We start from the raw sequence: 16,700 nt of genomic DNA on the forward strand, positions 1-16,700 counted from the left end.
GGAAGGAAGGAAGGAAGGAAGGAAGGAAGGAAGGAAGGAAGGAAGGAAGGAAAGAAGTCTGTACACATCTTTTGCTATTTTGTAGAGGTTCATTCCCAGAATAGGAAAGATAATACAGGATGCAGTACCTTCTGGTTATGATAAAACACAGAGGAATAGCAGGTAGGGAGTGTTCCTTAAAAATAACCAATCCAACAATGGACACATAACACAGGCCATTCAGGGTCAGAATAGCAGCCTAGGGTAAACTGAATGATGGTCCCTTTAGTTAGCTCTATCATAATTTCTGTTTCATGACACCCGCTTTTCTAAGCCAACAGTCAACCTCATGATATTGTAGATGGGAACAGCATCCTAGAAGAGGAAGAGAAAGCACGAGATACCTTGTTGAATCTTACAATCTGATGCTTAATTCCAAAGATGACCTCACAAGCCTGCCCTATTATTAAATTCCATCCTAATGGCCTCTCTTTTGCTCTTCACACTCATTCTTGGTCAGCACGCAGAGATCTCTATTGCAAATCCATTAGCAATGCAGGACAGTGTGGAAAAATTGCTCAGGTGTTCCCAAGATCAAGAGCCACCTTATGCTTCTAAGGAAGCTGGCCGGGACTCTCCATGACAACAGAGGGAAGCGGCAGGTAGTCAGCTAGGGCCTCTGATTCTAAGAGAACAGGCAAGAGAGGTGGAAACAGCAAGTTCAGAACATCTGCTTCACGTGGTTCCCCATACGGGTGTTTCACGTGGAAGGAATTATACTGGCAGACATTTCAGTCATGGAGCTTCGCAAAGTTCTCAAATCAGCCTGTGAACTACAGAGTTTGCTGCTTCTGAGAGACCAGTCCTCCTGATAGAAACAAACAAACAAACAACAACAACAAAAAAAAAACCTGCACCGTGTTCCAGGACCCAAACAGAACAATGCAAATGGATTCACCTTACACTCCACTGCTGAAATCATAGTCTCCCGAGACTGGGGTTTATGCAGACTCATGCCTGCCGTCGGTTACAGGCAATGTCAAGGCCGAATACAGGTGAAAGGTTTTTGAAAGAGCCTGTGGTTTGAAAGACTATTTTGTGCAAGGAAAAAAAAGTAGTTACTTTGAATTTTTCTGAAGGTGTTCTAATTGCTAAAATGCATGGACTCCTGGTAAATCTCTCCCAGTTTGCACCTGTGTTCTTGTCCTAGTGAACGAGGAAGCAATCTTTGAGTAGTATTTTCTACAATCTGGACTTGCAATCAAGGCGCCAACTAGTCAAGATGGAGATGGAACACAGCCTTACCGTTTGTGGAGGTTTTTTTAAAGTTATCCAGGAATTCCTCCAGCAGCAGGGACTGGTTGGGAGAGGGTGGCTGACCTCTCCAGTCCCTGGAGCACAGGTCACTGTCTGACCAGGATGTGCACAGGGTTGTCTTCTTGTCCATGGGCCGGGCGATCAGGGTAAGTCCGACGCTCTTCTCAGAAAACAGGGCCTCCATCTGCTTGATGTCAAGGTCAGACACAGCTTCCCCGTTTAAGGTCATAATTTCGTTGCCCTTTCTCAGTCCTGAGAACCAGGAAGGGAGAAACAGGAAGAAAGAGGAGAAGGGAGATTACAGAGATGCATTTTAAAGATTAAAGCAAGCTGCAAGTGCCAGCCACTGACCAGGTGGAAAACGCAGCCTTACGCACAAGTTTAAGCTAAAGCTCAGCTCTGAGCTGGCGTTAGGCAGCTGTTTTTAACACAGTCTGGGGAACAGCTTATCAAGTGTTTTTTCTGGGTCTCTCTCTGTCTCACACAATCCCTCCTTCCCTCTATCTGGACATCTTTATGAATACTCTATTTATAGACACACACACACACACACACACACACACACACACCTGTATGAATATTCTCTTTACACACACACCTATATGAATACTCTCTTTATACACAAATACTTTATATATACATATATGACTTTTCAAGTAAATTCTTTCTCAAGAACTCGCACGTACACATCTGTATGAATACTTTCTTTATATACATACATACACATCTGTATGAATACTCTTTATACACATACAATACTTTATATATACATATATAAATTTTCAAGTAAGTTCTTTCCCAAGAACTTCCACATACACATCTGTATGATACTGCCTTTATACACACATCTGTATGAATATTCTTTCTTTACACACACACACACACATACTTTATATATGTACATATGCATTTTCAAGAAAATTCTTTCTCAAAAATTCCAGGACGAATCCTCCTCATCTGACAAAACAGCAAAACAAGCCCATGGGGCAGATGCATCTCACAGTTAGAAACTCAGAGCGCACACACACACAGCACCGCACAGACCTCCTCCGTATGCCAGACTGTCGGGGAGAACATCGCTGATAAATATCCGGCTGAGATGCTGGTGCTCGTCCACCTGAGCTGTGACTGCAAACCCTGGACGGGGAGAAAAGAAAAGAGCGAGTGTGAGTTCGCCTCCTTTTATCTCCCCAGCCTAGGCAGAGGTGGATCTGTAAACATACATTCCTGTCAATGCAGCATTGCTGAGAAGTCAGGTTACCACCATTTTGAAAGTGCTATTATTTAGCAAGAGTGGGGGGAAAAGAGGAACCCCACCCAGACTGGAGGATTTAGACACAGGAGTGTGCAACCTTAATCAACAGTTGCATCTGTCTGCGGCAGCACGTTTCTAACAGCCAGCTCCTGGGAACAGCCTGTCTGGCAAATGAGAAGACTAAGGACAAACAGAATGCGATGTATACAGGTGGTAGGACATTATTCAGTCTCGAAAAGACAATTCAGGCGCATCCTCTAATGGGATGAACCCTGAAGACATTGATGCCAAGTGAAAGAAGCTGGGCACAGATAGACAAACATCAAAGGGTTCCCAAATTCGTAAGGACAGAGGGTAAAATGTGCGCTTATCAAGAGCAGGGGAAGGAGAGGAGAAAGCTGGCCTCCTAGGGACACAAAACTCCAGCTCTGTCACATGAGAGATCTGGAGATGGATGGTGAGGGTGACTCGTGGACACAACGGACTTGTCACCATGGATAAAGGGTGCAGATAATCTTTGTTACTTCTACCACACCTCAGTGCTTTTTTATAAAGTTAAGACGAAAAGTTATTCTTACTGAAATGAAATGTAATGAGGTGTTTCAAGGAGGTTAAAGACTGGGGTTGGGTAATGAGACAACGTAGCATGTGCTGCACAAGCATAAGGATCAGAGTTCGAATCCCCGGAATCCACGGAAAATGCCAGGTACGCAGCACAGACACCAGTAACCCAAAATTCCTTCAGGAGGTTGAGATTGAATAATGCCTGGAAACTCGCAGGCCAGTTAGCCTGGCCCATGAAGTGGAAAAACAACAAGGAAATCCTGTCTCAAAAACATATACTCTAGGATACAATTCAAGGTTGTCTGCTGTCCTCCACATTTGTGCCCTGGCATATACATACCTGGATATCCTCCCTCCCTCCCTCCCTCTCTCCGCTCTCTCTCTCCCCCCTTCTCTCGCTCCCACGCACACGTACATGTATGTACATGCACACAGAAGGAGAAGGTGAAGTGATGTGGGAGTGATTTCTTATTAATAAAGAAATTGCCTAGACCCATTTGATAGGCCAACCCTTAGGTAGGCAGAGAAAACAGAACAGAATGCTGGGAGAAAGAAGCTGAATCAGAGAGTCACCATGATTCTCCCATTCCAGGCAGATGCAGGTTAAGATCATTCCTGGTAAGCCAGCTCGTGGGCTACACAGATTATTAGAAATGGGTTAGATCGATATGTAAGAGCTAGCCAATAAGAAACTGAAATTAATGGGCCAGGCAGTGTTTAAAAGAATACAGTTTCCGTGTAATTATTTCGGGGCATAAGCTAGCCATGTGGGCAGCCGGGTGCCGGGGACGCAGCCCTGCTGCTCCTATTACAACAGTGAAGAAACTGCCCGAATGGAGCCAGTGCTTTATGTAGATGTGACATGCAAAACCCAGTACATGTCCTGCTTGGAACGATGTCCCCTCAGACACTGCCTCCACTGCCACAGGGGAGACTAGACTTCCAAATTTGGGTCCCCCAATGCTATTAGCTCCTGGAGGTTAGGGGAAAATGTCCTCTTTCCCCCATGTCTTCTCTAAGCCTCAAGCAAAGCCTGATCAGCCATGGCAAAAGAATCTGTGACTAAACTCATTCATTCAGATGGGAAACAGACATGGTGGCCATGGGATGCAAACATGATGGCCATGGGAAGCAGACATGGTGGCCATGGGAAGCAGGCAAGATGGCCATGGGAAGCAGACATGATAACCATGGGAAGCAGACATGATAACCATGGGAAGCAGACATGATAACCTTGGAAAGCAGACGTGATAACCATGGGAAGCAGACGTGATAACCATGGGAAGCAGGCGTGATAACCATGGGAAGCAGAGCAAATGCCAAGAGGAGTTTCCAAGAGAAACCAACTTATAACCTACCAACACAAGCCTATGGTGGACACAGTGGTTCCCAGCATTTGAGAGGCTAAGAGTTTTGAGGATATTCTGGGGTCCCAGGCTAGTGTGGGCTACAAAGTGAGACGTTGTCTCAAAACAAACCAACACAGCTGATCATAGAATTAAGAACGATCCAAGAGAATGGAATTCTCACATATTACAATTTTGCATATTAGCAACTTGAATTATTTGAAAGCAGGTATCTAGGCTGCGACAATGTTTTTGTCGTGAGAAAAGAGCCTCTGTGGAGGCGTTCACCAGCCTTCGTCTGATTGCTGACTTCTGGTAAAGGCAATAAAAGGCTGAGGTGCTCTCTGAGACTTCAGCAAACTCTACAGAGACCTTAGAGCTGGGTTTCAATAAAGACCAGGAAAACAGTTAAACACCAACTCTGACCTTTCATTGTTAAATTCAGGTCAAAGGGAGATAAACAAACAGATTGGGCTTATTCCAGTTAGATCAGCCACATGTTCTTGAAGGGCAGGTAAGATTTCTATCCTGAGCAAAAGGGTGGGGAAAATATGAAAGGAAGTTTTGTGGGGCTGGAGAGGTGACTCAGTGGTTAAGAGCACTTGCTGCTCCTAGCATGCAAGTTGGGCCACTCACAACTGCTAGTAATTCCAAACATAAGGGAATCAGACGCCCTCTTCTGGCCTCTTCAGGCACTGCAGAGAAGTACGACAGACAAGACAAAAATCAACAGATGGATCAAAGAAGCTTTGTCTGACCCTTGGGCGAACCTCAGACTAGTTCCCAGCACAGTTTAATTCCTTGTGTTGGCACTACCACCAGCGAGTCACATTCCTTACCATCTCTGATATTATTTCCTGTAACTGCCTGGTATATTGATACATACCAGCCCATCCTGCTAAAATCAATAAATAATAACAGAGAGAGAGAGAGAGAGAGACAGAGACAGAGACAGAGACAGAGAGACAGAGAAGGAGCTAAAGATGGGATGAGCATCAGGCTCCCAGGGCCAGGAGAGAGCTCAGGACACTCACCAAAGTCAGTCACGTTCCCAGTCTTGGTTAGCTGCACGTCATACACATTGAGAGGGAAAACTTCAATTTCGTCATAAACCTAGGGAAGGTGAAAGCAACAGAGCCAACAGATTTAACGTCACACAACCTCCCAGCATTGTGTTGAGACAGTTTCCCCGGGAAGATTACCGCACTGCTTACGTGAGAGCTCTTTACAAAGCAAACACCAAATGTGAAGTTTGCCCCCAAATTACAGCCTTCAAAATTAAGAGCACACAGAGACCTAGGGAATGCACTGAGCTGGCAGACCGCTCACCTATCATGTGCAAAGCCTCGGTTGGGTGTGAACCCAAGCATCACACACACGCTAAGTGTGGCAGCACACATCAGTATTCCAGGTACTCCAGAGGTCGAGGCAGGAGGGTCAGAACCTAAAGATCATGGAACCAAACTAGGTTCTCTGAATGTGAGTGACAGTTATGTAGCTTGATTTATTGGGGGGCGGGGGTGAGCGCTAGCAATGGGACCAGGACTTAGCCTGGATGCATGAACTGGCTTTTTGGAGCCCATTCCCTATGGTAGGATACTTTGCTCAGCCTTGATACAGGGAGAGACGCTTGGTCCTGCCTTAACTTGGTATGCCAGCCTTTGTTGATTCCCCAAGGGAGGCTTTACTCTCTCTGAGGAGTGCATGGGGGTAGGATAGGGGGCAGGTGGGTGGGGGAATGGGAGAACGGGAGGGAGATGGAACTGGGGTTGGTATGGAAAATAAAAAAACAAAATCTCGAGATCATCCTCAGCTCCACACGGAGTTTGAGGCCAGCCTGGGCTGTGAGGTGGGACGCAGACGCGGTGGGCCAGTCCCTCTCAACCGCCAACCCTCCACTTGCCTGCTCCTGCATGTATTCGCACAGTGCGGGCACATGCCACTCCACACTTCCACCCACCACTTTTCGAAGCTGAAGGCCGTAGTGAGTGGGCTCCAACTGTCTCATCTGCAAGAAAACGGTTGGTTACTCGGAGTCGAATTGCTCTGTCCTAAAACCACCCGCGTTCAGGAGGCTCACACCGACCACTGACAAAATCTCAAAAAGCGACCGGAACTATAGGAAAACTCAAATTTAAATGTGCAAACAACAAGAAGAAGAAGGGTCAAAGTTCACTGTGAAGGTCTCCTCTAAATACCGTCACCACAGAGGGTAAGGTTCGCCACTAGGAAGTTGAGGAACCACATTTCATTACACCACCATTTCCCATCAGATGGGCTAGCTCTTCCTCCTGTCAGTTGCTACCTTTAAATTGTTTCTCACGAAAGAACAGAGATTTGCAAGATGGGTTTAGGTCCTATGGGCTTCAGAATTTCACACTTCAGAGTATTTTCAAAATGAAAATGTAGAAGTTCAAATATTTCCTCCTTTCTCTCTCTCTCTCTCTCTCTCTCTCTCTCTCTCTCTCTCTGGGTGTGTGAAACACGCATGCATGCACCCCCTCCTCCTTCCTTCACTTCAATCTTTTCTTTCACTTTCAACAGCAAAGCATTGACCTCCGGCCTGTGTCCCAGACAGGATTAGCTGACCTCCTGCCCCTGACACCTCATAACACTCAGAGAATGTGTCACTGTGTCCGTTTTTATCACCCAGACAGATTAATATCCAGGCTTTTCTGAAGAAAAGGCTTACACACTGGGGGGAGAAGCAGTTGAGATCATAAACACACGATTGTATACACAAGTATACGGGACGCTAAACCTTCAAGGCCAAGCATAAGAGAGAAATAAAAGAAATAAAATACGCTTCGTGCCTATCATGAATGTCAGCAAACTCTGGACGCCTCTTCACCGTGTATTCCCATGAACTCCTGGCCCTTAAGTCTTTCAGCTCTACTGCGACCCCTGATGGTCTAAAGGCATCAGACCTGCCAGTGCGGAGTGGATTGATCTACTTCCTCTTCACACTGGGAATCAAGTCCAGTTGGAAGAATGATTCACCGTCATCTCCTAAGTGCCCAAGGAGCGACTGTGAACGGCACTGAGTGACACACTTAATAGTACACAAAACACTTCATTGCTAAGCAATGTGAGCAGAAACGGATGTCACAGCCACTTTAGGGATAGACTAAATATGTCTGTGGGCAGAGTTAACCCACTAGAAAACGTTGCTATGTTCCCCCGTGTAGAAAGCTGGGTCTTAAGCCCCCCTCAAAACCAGAAGCCGGGAGTGCATCACTGATCCTCTCTATTCAGCAGTACATATTTCTACAGCAAAACCCATCACCTTGCACGCCAACATCAGCACATCCTCCACTCTGTGCTCAGGCTTGATGACCACAGAGACTCCGTCATGGTCCTGGAAGCGAACGTACGTCTGGATCTCCCATGTGCCGTCTCGGAGAGCGCTGTCTACCGTGGAGCCATACAGATGCAGATCATGGACCTGTGTTAGGTGAGAAAGCGTAGGTCAGGTAAGAAAAACAGCAGCTACACGGGGAAGAGTGCTGCCTTCAGTTAAGTAGTTGTTGACATGAGCTTTGCACACGCTGCACACACTGGTCTCTCACACTGCTCTAGGGCGGCCTTTGGCTCTTCCTCTCTCTATGCAGATGGAGCCGTAGCCCAGGAACAGAGGCTGCTTCTACCCTGACACGGGGGCAGTTCAGAACAGCTCAGTCTCACTGCTACAGAGTCCTGGTGGAGAAGGGCCACGGGGAACCGTGCATCTAATCCTCAATCCCTTTCCAGCTTCCCAAGGTTCTCACCCACAGGGATGGGCATATCTAACTGTACCCCAGCCCAGGTTGAAACTCAACTCTCTGGAAATGTGGTCCTTCGTTCTTCCATTTAGACTTTTTAAATCTAACATCTAGTACAGAGCGCATCTTCTCTCTGTCTCCCTGCTATGTCAGACGTGGCCATTTGTCAGGGAATCATCCCCAAACATACCACCTGATTCAGGACTTTCCCAGAATATTTTCCTACATTTCCCTGTCACAGCCCATTACTTCATGTGAGCCACCACTGCTCAGATGGATGACACGCATGACAATGATGCACTCAGCCACTCAAGTATTTCCTCGAGCTAGATCCCTGCGGGAACACTACGGTGAACCAAACTCCAGTGCTGCTACTTGACCAGGCAATAGTCGCCCGGTGGAGGAATGTTTAATTTAGATGGGTGTGTTGGCATAAACCTTTAATCCCAGCAGAGAACGGGAGACCTCTGAGACCAGAGCTCAGCGTGAGCCTCATCGACGAAGTGAGACCGTATCTCAAAACAAATAAAATTTGATTTGCTAAGCCTCAGTTTGCCACTTTGTAAGAGGAAGCATTGTTCTCATTACTGATATTTATAAATTAACACTAGCTTTTATGAGCAAGGGAGCCCACGTGCATGAAGATGTCTTATGGGAGAAGCGCGACATACTGAATGGGGCTCCCTCATTGCTTTGTAAGACTCAGACCTACAGCATTCATACGGATGGGCTATTTTACTGCTAATGCCATGCACGTCTTTAAACACACACCGTGCAAAGCCAAACTCAATATCATAAGGACATTCCAAAGGACAGGCCTGGCCAGAAAAAAAGGAAGAATCCACCTTTCTGTGCTGTCTGTTTGGAAACGTGATGCTCAGTTCGGAAGTGCTATAACTACATCTGCCACCGATCTGTCAACGCCAGCACATTTTCCTAGAAGGATGATCACAGCTGGAACTGAAGTCGCCCTTCCCCCACCCTCCACACATGCCAAGGAGAAAAGACAAAAGCAGAGGCCTTGAGCCTCGGATGCCAGGTGGGCACTGGGACACTCTCTGCTAAGAGGGTCTGTCACGTGGGTGAGGGTTTTCTCTGGCTCATTGTCCCAGGAAGTTCTGTCTCTAGGGCAGGGGTTCCACTCAGGGGCCCAGGAAGAGCAGGGGTTGCCCCTATCGACACAGGCTCCACGCTTGAACAATGCTCATTGAAAAATAAAACTGAAGGCCCAGCAGAGGTCACTGTGGAGTAAGAAACTGAAAAGAAACAACAGAAATCGCTACAGGGCACTTCATGCTGTCCTTCAAGAAGAGGACAGGAGGGATAGGGGGCCAGGGACTCTGAGAGGTTCACCTCCGTGCCATACCATGAGGGAGATCCCTTCACATAAGATAAAATCCTAATTCACTCACAGACACACTCTCAGGTGGGCACCGTCATGACCCCCTACTTACCCGGTAAGAAAAATGGGTGCGGAAGTTCTAAAATGCTTTCTTAAGCTTACACAAGCAGTACCTGCAGTACAGAAGGGCTCTGACCCCCAAAGTCTGGATATGAGTCAAGCGCCCCGCTATGACACAGTGTGGTCATGGAAGCCTGCCAGCTAACTTCTTACCACAGTGGACATAACGGTCCAGCTTCGCTTCCTAATTCTACTGTGTAAACTGTGCCCTAGTTGAACAAACTGTCTCCAGGGGCCTTCTCATAAAAAGTAAGACACTCCCCTGCCTCTGATCATTTCAATTGCTTCCCTCTGTTGTTCTGTGCCCCCTGGCTCTAATGTTGGAATCACTCATTAGGGGAACACGCGACACTAAGTTCTTGACATAGCAGACCCCAGCTCACGTCAAGCTTAGCTTTGGGTTCACCCATTTTGAGTGGTGAGGTCATTGATAGTACGGTTGCCTCATCCACAGGCTCTTCTAGCCCTTAACGTGATGTCTCATGCCCAGAATATACTCAGTACCTGGATGTTGAGAGATGGGCGCCACTAGAGACTCACACCCGACCCATGGGGAAGGTCAAGGCTTGACACCTGCGTTTGAGTCAGATTTGCTTTTTGAGTGTCAGGTTCTTAATAGCCCCGAATTTCAGGAAGACAAATTACCACCTTGCCAAGAGAAGACAAGTCTTGAAAGAAGACACGTGAGAGAATAAAGGGAGGGATGAGAGAAGGGACAACAGAAACAACCCCACTGTGTTCCACTAACCACAGCGTTGAGCCTGTATGTGCATGGAGGAGTCCTTTCCTACGTCCACACTGTTCACAGAAGACGCCTAGCAAAGCCAAGGCCATCAGGGAGAGAGAGCCTCCCAAAAGACCTCCCACAATGACAAACTAGATGTGCTTCTTGCTGTACCCCCCCCCACATGTTCGAACGTGCACACATGTATTAAATATGGGAAAGGAGAAACCTGGTTATTCAACAGAATCAAAGAATGTGGAATTAATTAATTAGAACCAGGAAAAAAGTCTACTTGGTGAATACAGATCTTCTAAGTTATTTTAAGCTTTGCCCTTTCCGAGAGAAAGCTTGTGTTGATTTCCTCAGGAAGGGCCAATGTCATCCAAGCTGAAAACATACGCACTTTGGTTTCAAAGAGTCAGATAAAACATTCTCCTACATCCTTTTCATTAAAGAGACAGAAAACCCTAAAACTAAACACACGCGCAAACGAGACATCCGGGCATTCCTTCCCGCACACCCTTCTCAAAGGGTGCTCCAGAGTCCCAGCTTGGCTAGCTGCAGCAAAAGGACAGTCTCACCCTCTGGCTCCTGCTCTACTTCCTCCCCCAGCCAGAAGATATTCCCGAAGTCCCGCTCAAAGTTCTCAGTTCCAGGAGAACACTGGGGAAAGAAGAACTGGCGGAGGTCAGATTTTGGTCTTGCTAGCCTCAGGCAGCCTGGTGACCTGCTGCCTCCATGCCTCCCTCGCCTTAAAGGGGACCACCACAAGTACTGGCTTCAGGAGGCCACACCAGGAGGAACGGCATGAGATGCTCTGCAAACCTTCTGCATTCAGCTCAGCCATACCTGCATGGGACAACCACTGCCCAGAACTGCGTGAGAATTATTCCTTGTTCCAAAACCTTGAGGAGCCTGAAGTGGGGTGTAATGTTGTCTTGTTACAGCCCAACTCCTGCTGGCCACTTAGGAACTGGAGGCATTGGTGAACTGGAGGCCCAGCCATAAAATGCTACCTTAGCATTGGCAAGTCGAGCTAGCTCTTCTGGAAGGTAGGGCAACCACTACAGAAATTATCATTATCATTATTATTATTATTATTATTATTATTATTATTATCTAATGGCCCTGAAACCACATGTCAAATCACTTCTACTCAGTATGTGTCGTGGAGAGAGAATGGCAACCCTGTGTGTTCTCGTGGCAGATGCTTTTGGATCGAATGGCTTGTAATTACCGCTTTAATCACTGAAGGGACATGAGTAGCAAAATCACAGTGTCTGTCTGTCATAAGTGGGCCCACACCACCCCAGTCCCTGATCAAAGGAGAGGTCTATTAGCAAGTGAGATGAAGGGACGGCACAAAAGAAATGATCCGCTCTGGCTTTTCTTGACAACTCCATCTCAAGGATGATGCAGTGTTTACTTCCTTCTTGGGCAGATGGCCAGACAGCAGTGGTTGGAGAGGGAAGACAAAGGCCTGACTGGCCAGCTATGTGCATGCAGAGACAGACAGAGACATGCTCTATGGGCGCACATGTACATGTGCTGTGGAAGGTTACAGACCAGCGTTCTATTTGAACAGACTGTGCTGTGGTAAACAGTTGGCTGCTTCATTCACATTTTCCATTTGAGACACTAACATCCCAGTGCCCCCCCCCCGACCGCCCCGTCTGCAGCTAGTACCCAACGTGACAATACTCCAATTCACTCACGGCCACATAAAGTCAGGACACCCCCGGACAGTTTTCCAGGCTCAGAGGCCAAAGCCAGGGGCTGCCAAGGCGGCGGCTGTGTCTTTCTGGGGCAGCTGCCACCCTAACTCAGTGGGAGATTTGTTGACATCTCCGTAACAAACACCTCCCTGGCAAACACTGTCTGAGACTCATCATTACTCATCAAGAGGCCTCTGAAAAGCTCTCATTTGGGGCGAGCCAAGGTGTCCTTTCAAAAATGCTCCAAGGAGGCTGGCTTTCCTCCAGCGCTAACAGACTCCCAATTAGGGTGACTCACTGCTAGACCCTTACAGGATGTACCAATTATGGTGGGATATTTTAAAAGGACTGCTGCTCCTCCCTCACAATGGCCTTTCTGTGCGATGCCAGTGCACATAATGTACTTACTGTATAAAAGCAGACGGTTTGTGTGCCGCAAACATTCTCTGTGATTAGTGCACGACAACTACCGAATAATAATTGTAATTATCCAAACAGCTACAGGCAGGATTTTAAGCTAAAGAGGTATTTAAAAAAAAAAAGAAAAAGTCCCCCCTCCCCTTAGTTCAAGCTACAGTTCTATTTGAACCTGGCTACCTGTCTTCTGTGACACAGGACAGAAAAATGTACCACTGAAACATCCAGCACACGCATGGAAAGTGTCCTGGGTCCCTACACAGGGTTTCGGCTGGAGAGATGCTCAGGAGAGGGGCCTCTAATAGCCTGGGACTTGAGGATTTGACTGGGATAGGTGTAAACCTGAACCCAATTTAAACAGGCACAGGCCTTCACCATCATGTTAGCAACATTTCCTCTCAAAGTCTGCAGGGAGTCTCGATAATGCTTTGATGATCTCACTCCTAAAACTTGTAAAATAAGAACTTTCTACTGTTACGTAATATTAAAGGAGATACAATCTTAAAACACTGGGTTTTGATCACGGATCCAACAGTTCTCAACCAGTGAAGGACTACAGCTAATACAAACAATTAAGCAACCAATTGTTAAGCGAGTCTCATAATGTTGGCATGAGCTATGGGCTTAGAATACACAGGAACACTTACACTACACAAACCACGAACCTACAAAAAGCTCTTCTTCAAGACACTACACAAGGACACGCACTTACACGTGTGCATGCGCATACACACACAAATGTGACCTGATAAGGCAGGGCTCAGAAAGAACTGAAATCTCGGTAACACACAAACCACATGATTAAGTCAAGCTTCTTGATGACAGCATAATCTCGCAGGAATTTTGAATCAGCTCTGCAAGTGTGCAGAAACCACGGGGCACAGGAAATGGACAGAATTCATTATCAAACGACTGCCACTTTGATAGCATCCTTTATAGAAGAGAAGGTTCGGATGTGGTTTCAGTGCCTCCTTGTGGATTGTGAGCTTTAGCAAAAGGATCACACAAGGCAGGAACGTCCCCCATCCAAGCCGCCCCATCCCCATAGCCTGCTCTTGGCAGCCATGGTCCTGGCAGGTTGCCGGTGAGAAGAAACAGGACTCCAGGTAGAGGATCTTCCAACCCATTCACACTCATCCCATGGGAGGCAGGGTGCCTGACAGAGCTGCCACCTAGGAGCAGTTTTAGCAACAGCGGTAATATACTAAGGAGACTGTTCCTAGCTTCACAAGGAGGCGGAGCATGTGGCTGTCCACACTGAATATTTTATATCACTAGAGAGTACTGCCCTGCCTCCCAACGCAACTGTCATGGTGTCCAGCATTCTACTATAATTCAGGGTTTTTTTTCAAACTAAATTTCTAAATTCATCAAAACTATTCCTATCAATGTGTTGGATATTTTTTTTTTCAAAGACACAGTAGGTTTGTCCATGCTGATCATTATCGAGCTTCTTAGTTTTAATTTTGCTTTTTATTTATGTCTGTGTGAAAGAGTGTGCATGTGCATATGACATGTGTGTGGTTACCCAGAGGCAAGAAGAAAGCATCAGAGTTCCTGGAGCTGAACTTACAGGCACGAGGGTCCTGGGAACCAAACTCAGGTCCACTACAGAAGCAGCAAACTCTCTTAAGTGCTGAACCTTCTCTCTAGCCCCATTAGCAGGTATTTTTAAAAGTTATTTTATTATATTATGTATATGGATGTTTTGTCTGCATGTGTATCTGTGCACAACACATATGCCTAGTGCCCACAGAAGCCAGATGAGAATGTCAAATCCCCCAGGAACTGGAGTTACAGGTGGTTGTTAGCCACTATCTGAATACTAGAAAATGAACTTGGGTCCTCTTGAAGAACAGCATATATTCTTAACCTCTGAGCCATTGTTCCAGCTCCATCATCAACATTTTAACTTTGATGAGCTCAGATGTTTGTTAGAAATAAAATTACAGATAAAGGAATCTGAGGGGGAAAAGTTGGAGAAATTGACGAACAATATGAAATACAACTTTGAAAGAAGGAAGAGAGTTTTAAGAAAGTAGAGTAACTATCAACATATCCAAGCAGTGGACCCCACTCCTGGTCCCATTCAGAAACAGAAGCAACTGGAGACCAGAGAAGGACACTGCTCCACTCCACTGAGGATGACCAGAGAAGCACGGACCATCTATGTGAAGGCCTTGACTCTCCTGAAGGAAGGTGTAACTTGGGATTCGTTGATATTCACAGGAGGGTCAGGAACTGCTGACCACGACACTACTCTGACACGGTCACTGATAGCATGCCTTTGAAGGTGGTGATGAAAGTTTAAAAGCCTCCAAAGATACTTAACATTTAGGGGACCTCTTAGCTTACTTAGTAGGAACCATTTTCATTCTAAACTTGTCTTTTAATCAATCTAAACCAGCATTCCCTGCTTTGTTAACATAAAACAATATGGCTGCCAAGATGGCTGCCTTGTCCAGCCAAGTTTACCTCACTGGAGTTAGAGGAGTTTTGAGGTAGCTGAGTTCCAGGAAATCCATGGCTGCTGCTCGAATCAAACATCTGACAAACAGAAAGAAGGAAAAAGACTAATGAAATGGTTCTACAATTTTCCTTTGGCATCCAGACATCTTCAGTTTAAGACTAAAGTTGTATAACATTTTGTGAGCTCTTCATTTCATATTCTGGAGTAACATTCAAATATTACGCTTTCCCTCTGCAGAGGAATCTGCTTTCTTTCCTCCCATGGTTTCATATTGACTTTTCTGTGATGTCTCATAACATTCAAGTCATCTTGAATTTTCTTGACTTTGCTTTTGTAATTATGCATTTCAGAAGATGTGGAACAGAGTTGGCAAAGCTGCAAAAGTCAATCTTATAACTGTTTTTATGGTCTTAGAATAAATATTGGAAGACAATATGTTAATAGAGGTTTGTTTGAAGCCAAAAAGACTAGAAATCACTTTTTACTTTTGTAAATTTTATCTTCTAAGTTTTATAAAATGCTAACATCAAATAAAATATTCAACTGGGAATAACTAATACATCAACTTTATTCAGCTATGTACGTATTAACATCATATCTTTTTTAAAACAAAGAATGTTCAACCAAATGCTTTTGTTTATCAAGAAATCTTTTGTTGAGAACACTTAGCAGATATGCCGAGGCAGACAGGAAGACTCATTCAATTAACTAAATGGTACTTCTAAAAATAAGCAAGTTACCCAGCTATTGATCATGCTTTAATTACATGAGGCTATCTTGATTAATATCAAAATTGATATTGACATTATATACAGAACATAATCGTGAAGGTTCCATTCAGAAAACATAGGATTATAGCTCACCACTACCTATACCCAACAAATAATTATTTTTTGTAACTAAACCAAACACAAGCAGAACTGTTAAGTCTTTCATTTCGTTTGCATTTACTTATTGTGTATGTTGTGGGCTCATGCCACAGTGAACGCACAGAAGCTGGAGGACAACCTGTGCTCTCCTTCTACCATACGGTTCCTGGGGAAGCAAACACATCGCCAGACTTGACCGTGAACACTACCTACGGGGCCATCTCGCCAGCCCTGTGACTAGGCGATTCTTCCCGTCTATGAGTATTTAAGAAATCAGGGATCCCACAAAAGAACTCACATGCATTTCGCTGTCTTTCCACCAACCCATCCACTCCTCCTCACCCAACCCTTCACGGTTTCAGGATTTTAAAACATCGAAATTATTTTAAAGTCTTTAGTCACACTATTCCTAAGTGTTGTTCACAGTTAAAGAGACACAAATTGGGAAATAAACTTCTATGAACTGTGACCATCTCTTTAAAATAACAAGCAAAATCATTTCCAAAATCACTGACAATCATTGCAAATCTTTTCCCTGTCGGTTACAGGATAAGATCACCTTATAGCTTTTCCTTTCCACTGTACTTGAAAAAAATAATCCTATAACCTGTCAACCAGGAGAAAAATACCAATTAACACATGCTGCATTATGGGTGTTTGGAATCACTTTGGATCGGCACATTCAACATGTTCTCAAAACAGTTTGCTGAACTTAGGGTCATATTTTTTATTTATTTATTTATTTATTTATTTATTTATTTATTTATTTGGTTTTTCGAGACAGGGTTTCTCTGTGGTTTTGGAGCCTGTCCTGGAACTAG

General features: G+C 45.4%; 1 protein-coding gene across 1 annotated transcript in view; it reads right to left on the reverse strand.

The window, feature by feature from the left end:
• The window catches only part of Tiam2 (T cell lymphoma invasion and metastasis 2), a 143,793-nt gene that overhangs the window by 69,049 nt on the left and 58,044 nt on the right, over positions 1-16,700 (reverse strand). The window contains exons 9-14 of the mRNA XM_026787339.1: positions 15,016-15,087; positions 7,748-7,906; positions 6,365-6,469; positions 5,496-5,574; positions 2,341-2,433; positions 1,285-1,548 (exon numbers count right to left, since the gene is read on the reverse strand). Coding sequence (XP_026643140.1) covers positions 1,285-1,548; positions 2,341-2,433; positions 5,496-5,574; positions 6,365-6,469; positions 7,748-7,906; positions 15,016-15,087 — 772 coding nt within the window. The remainder of the gene's footprint in view (positions 1-1,284; positions 1,549-2,340; positions 2,434-5,495; positions 5,575-6,364; positions 6,470-7,747; positions 7,907-15,015; positions 15,088-16,700) is intronic.

The sequence above is a fragment of the Microtus ochrogaster genome, linkage group LG9, assembly GCF_000317375.1.
Source record: "Microtus ochrogaster isolate Prairie Vole_2 linkage group LG9, MicOch1.0, whole genome shotgun sequence".
Classification (NCBI taxonomy): domain Eukaryota; kingdom Metazoa; phylum Chordata; class Mammalia; order Rodentia; family Cricetidae; genus Microtus; species Microtus ochrogaster.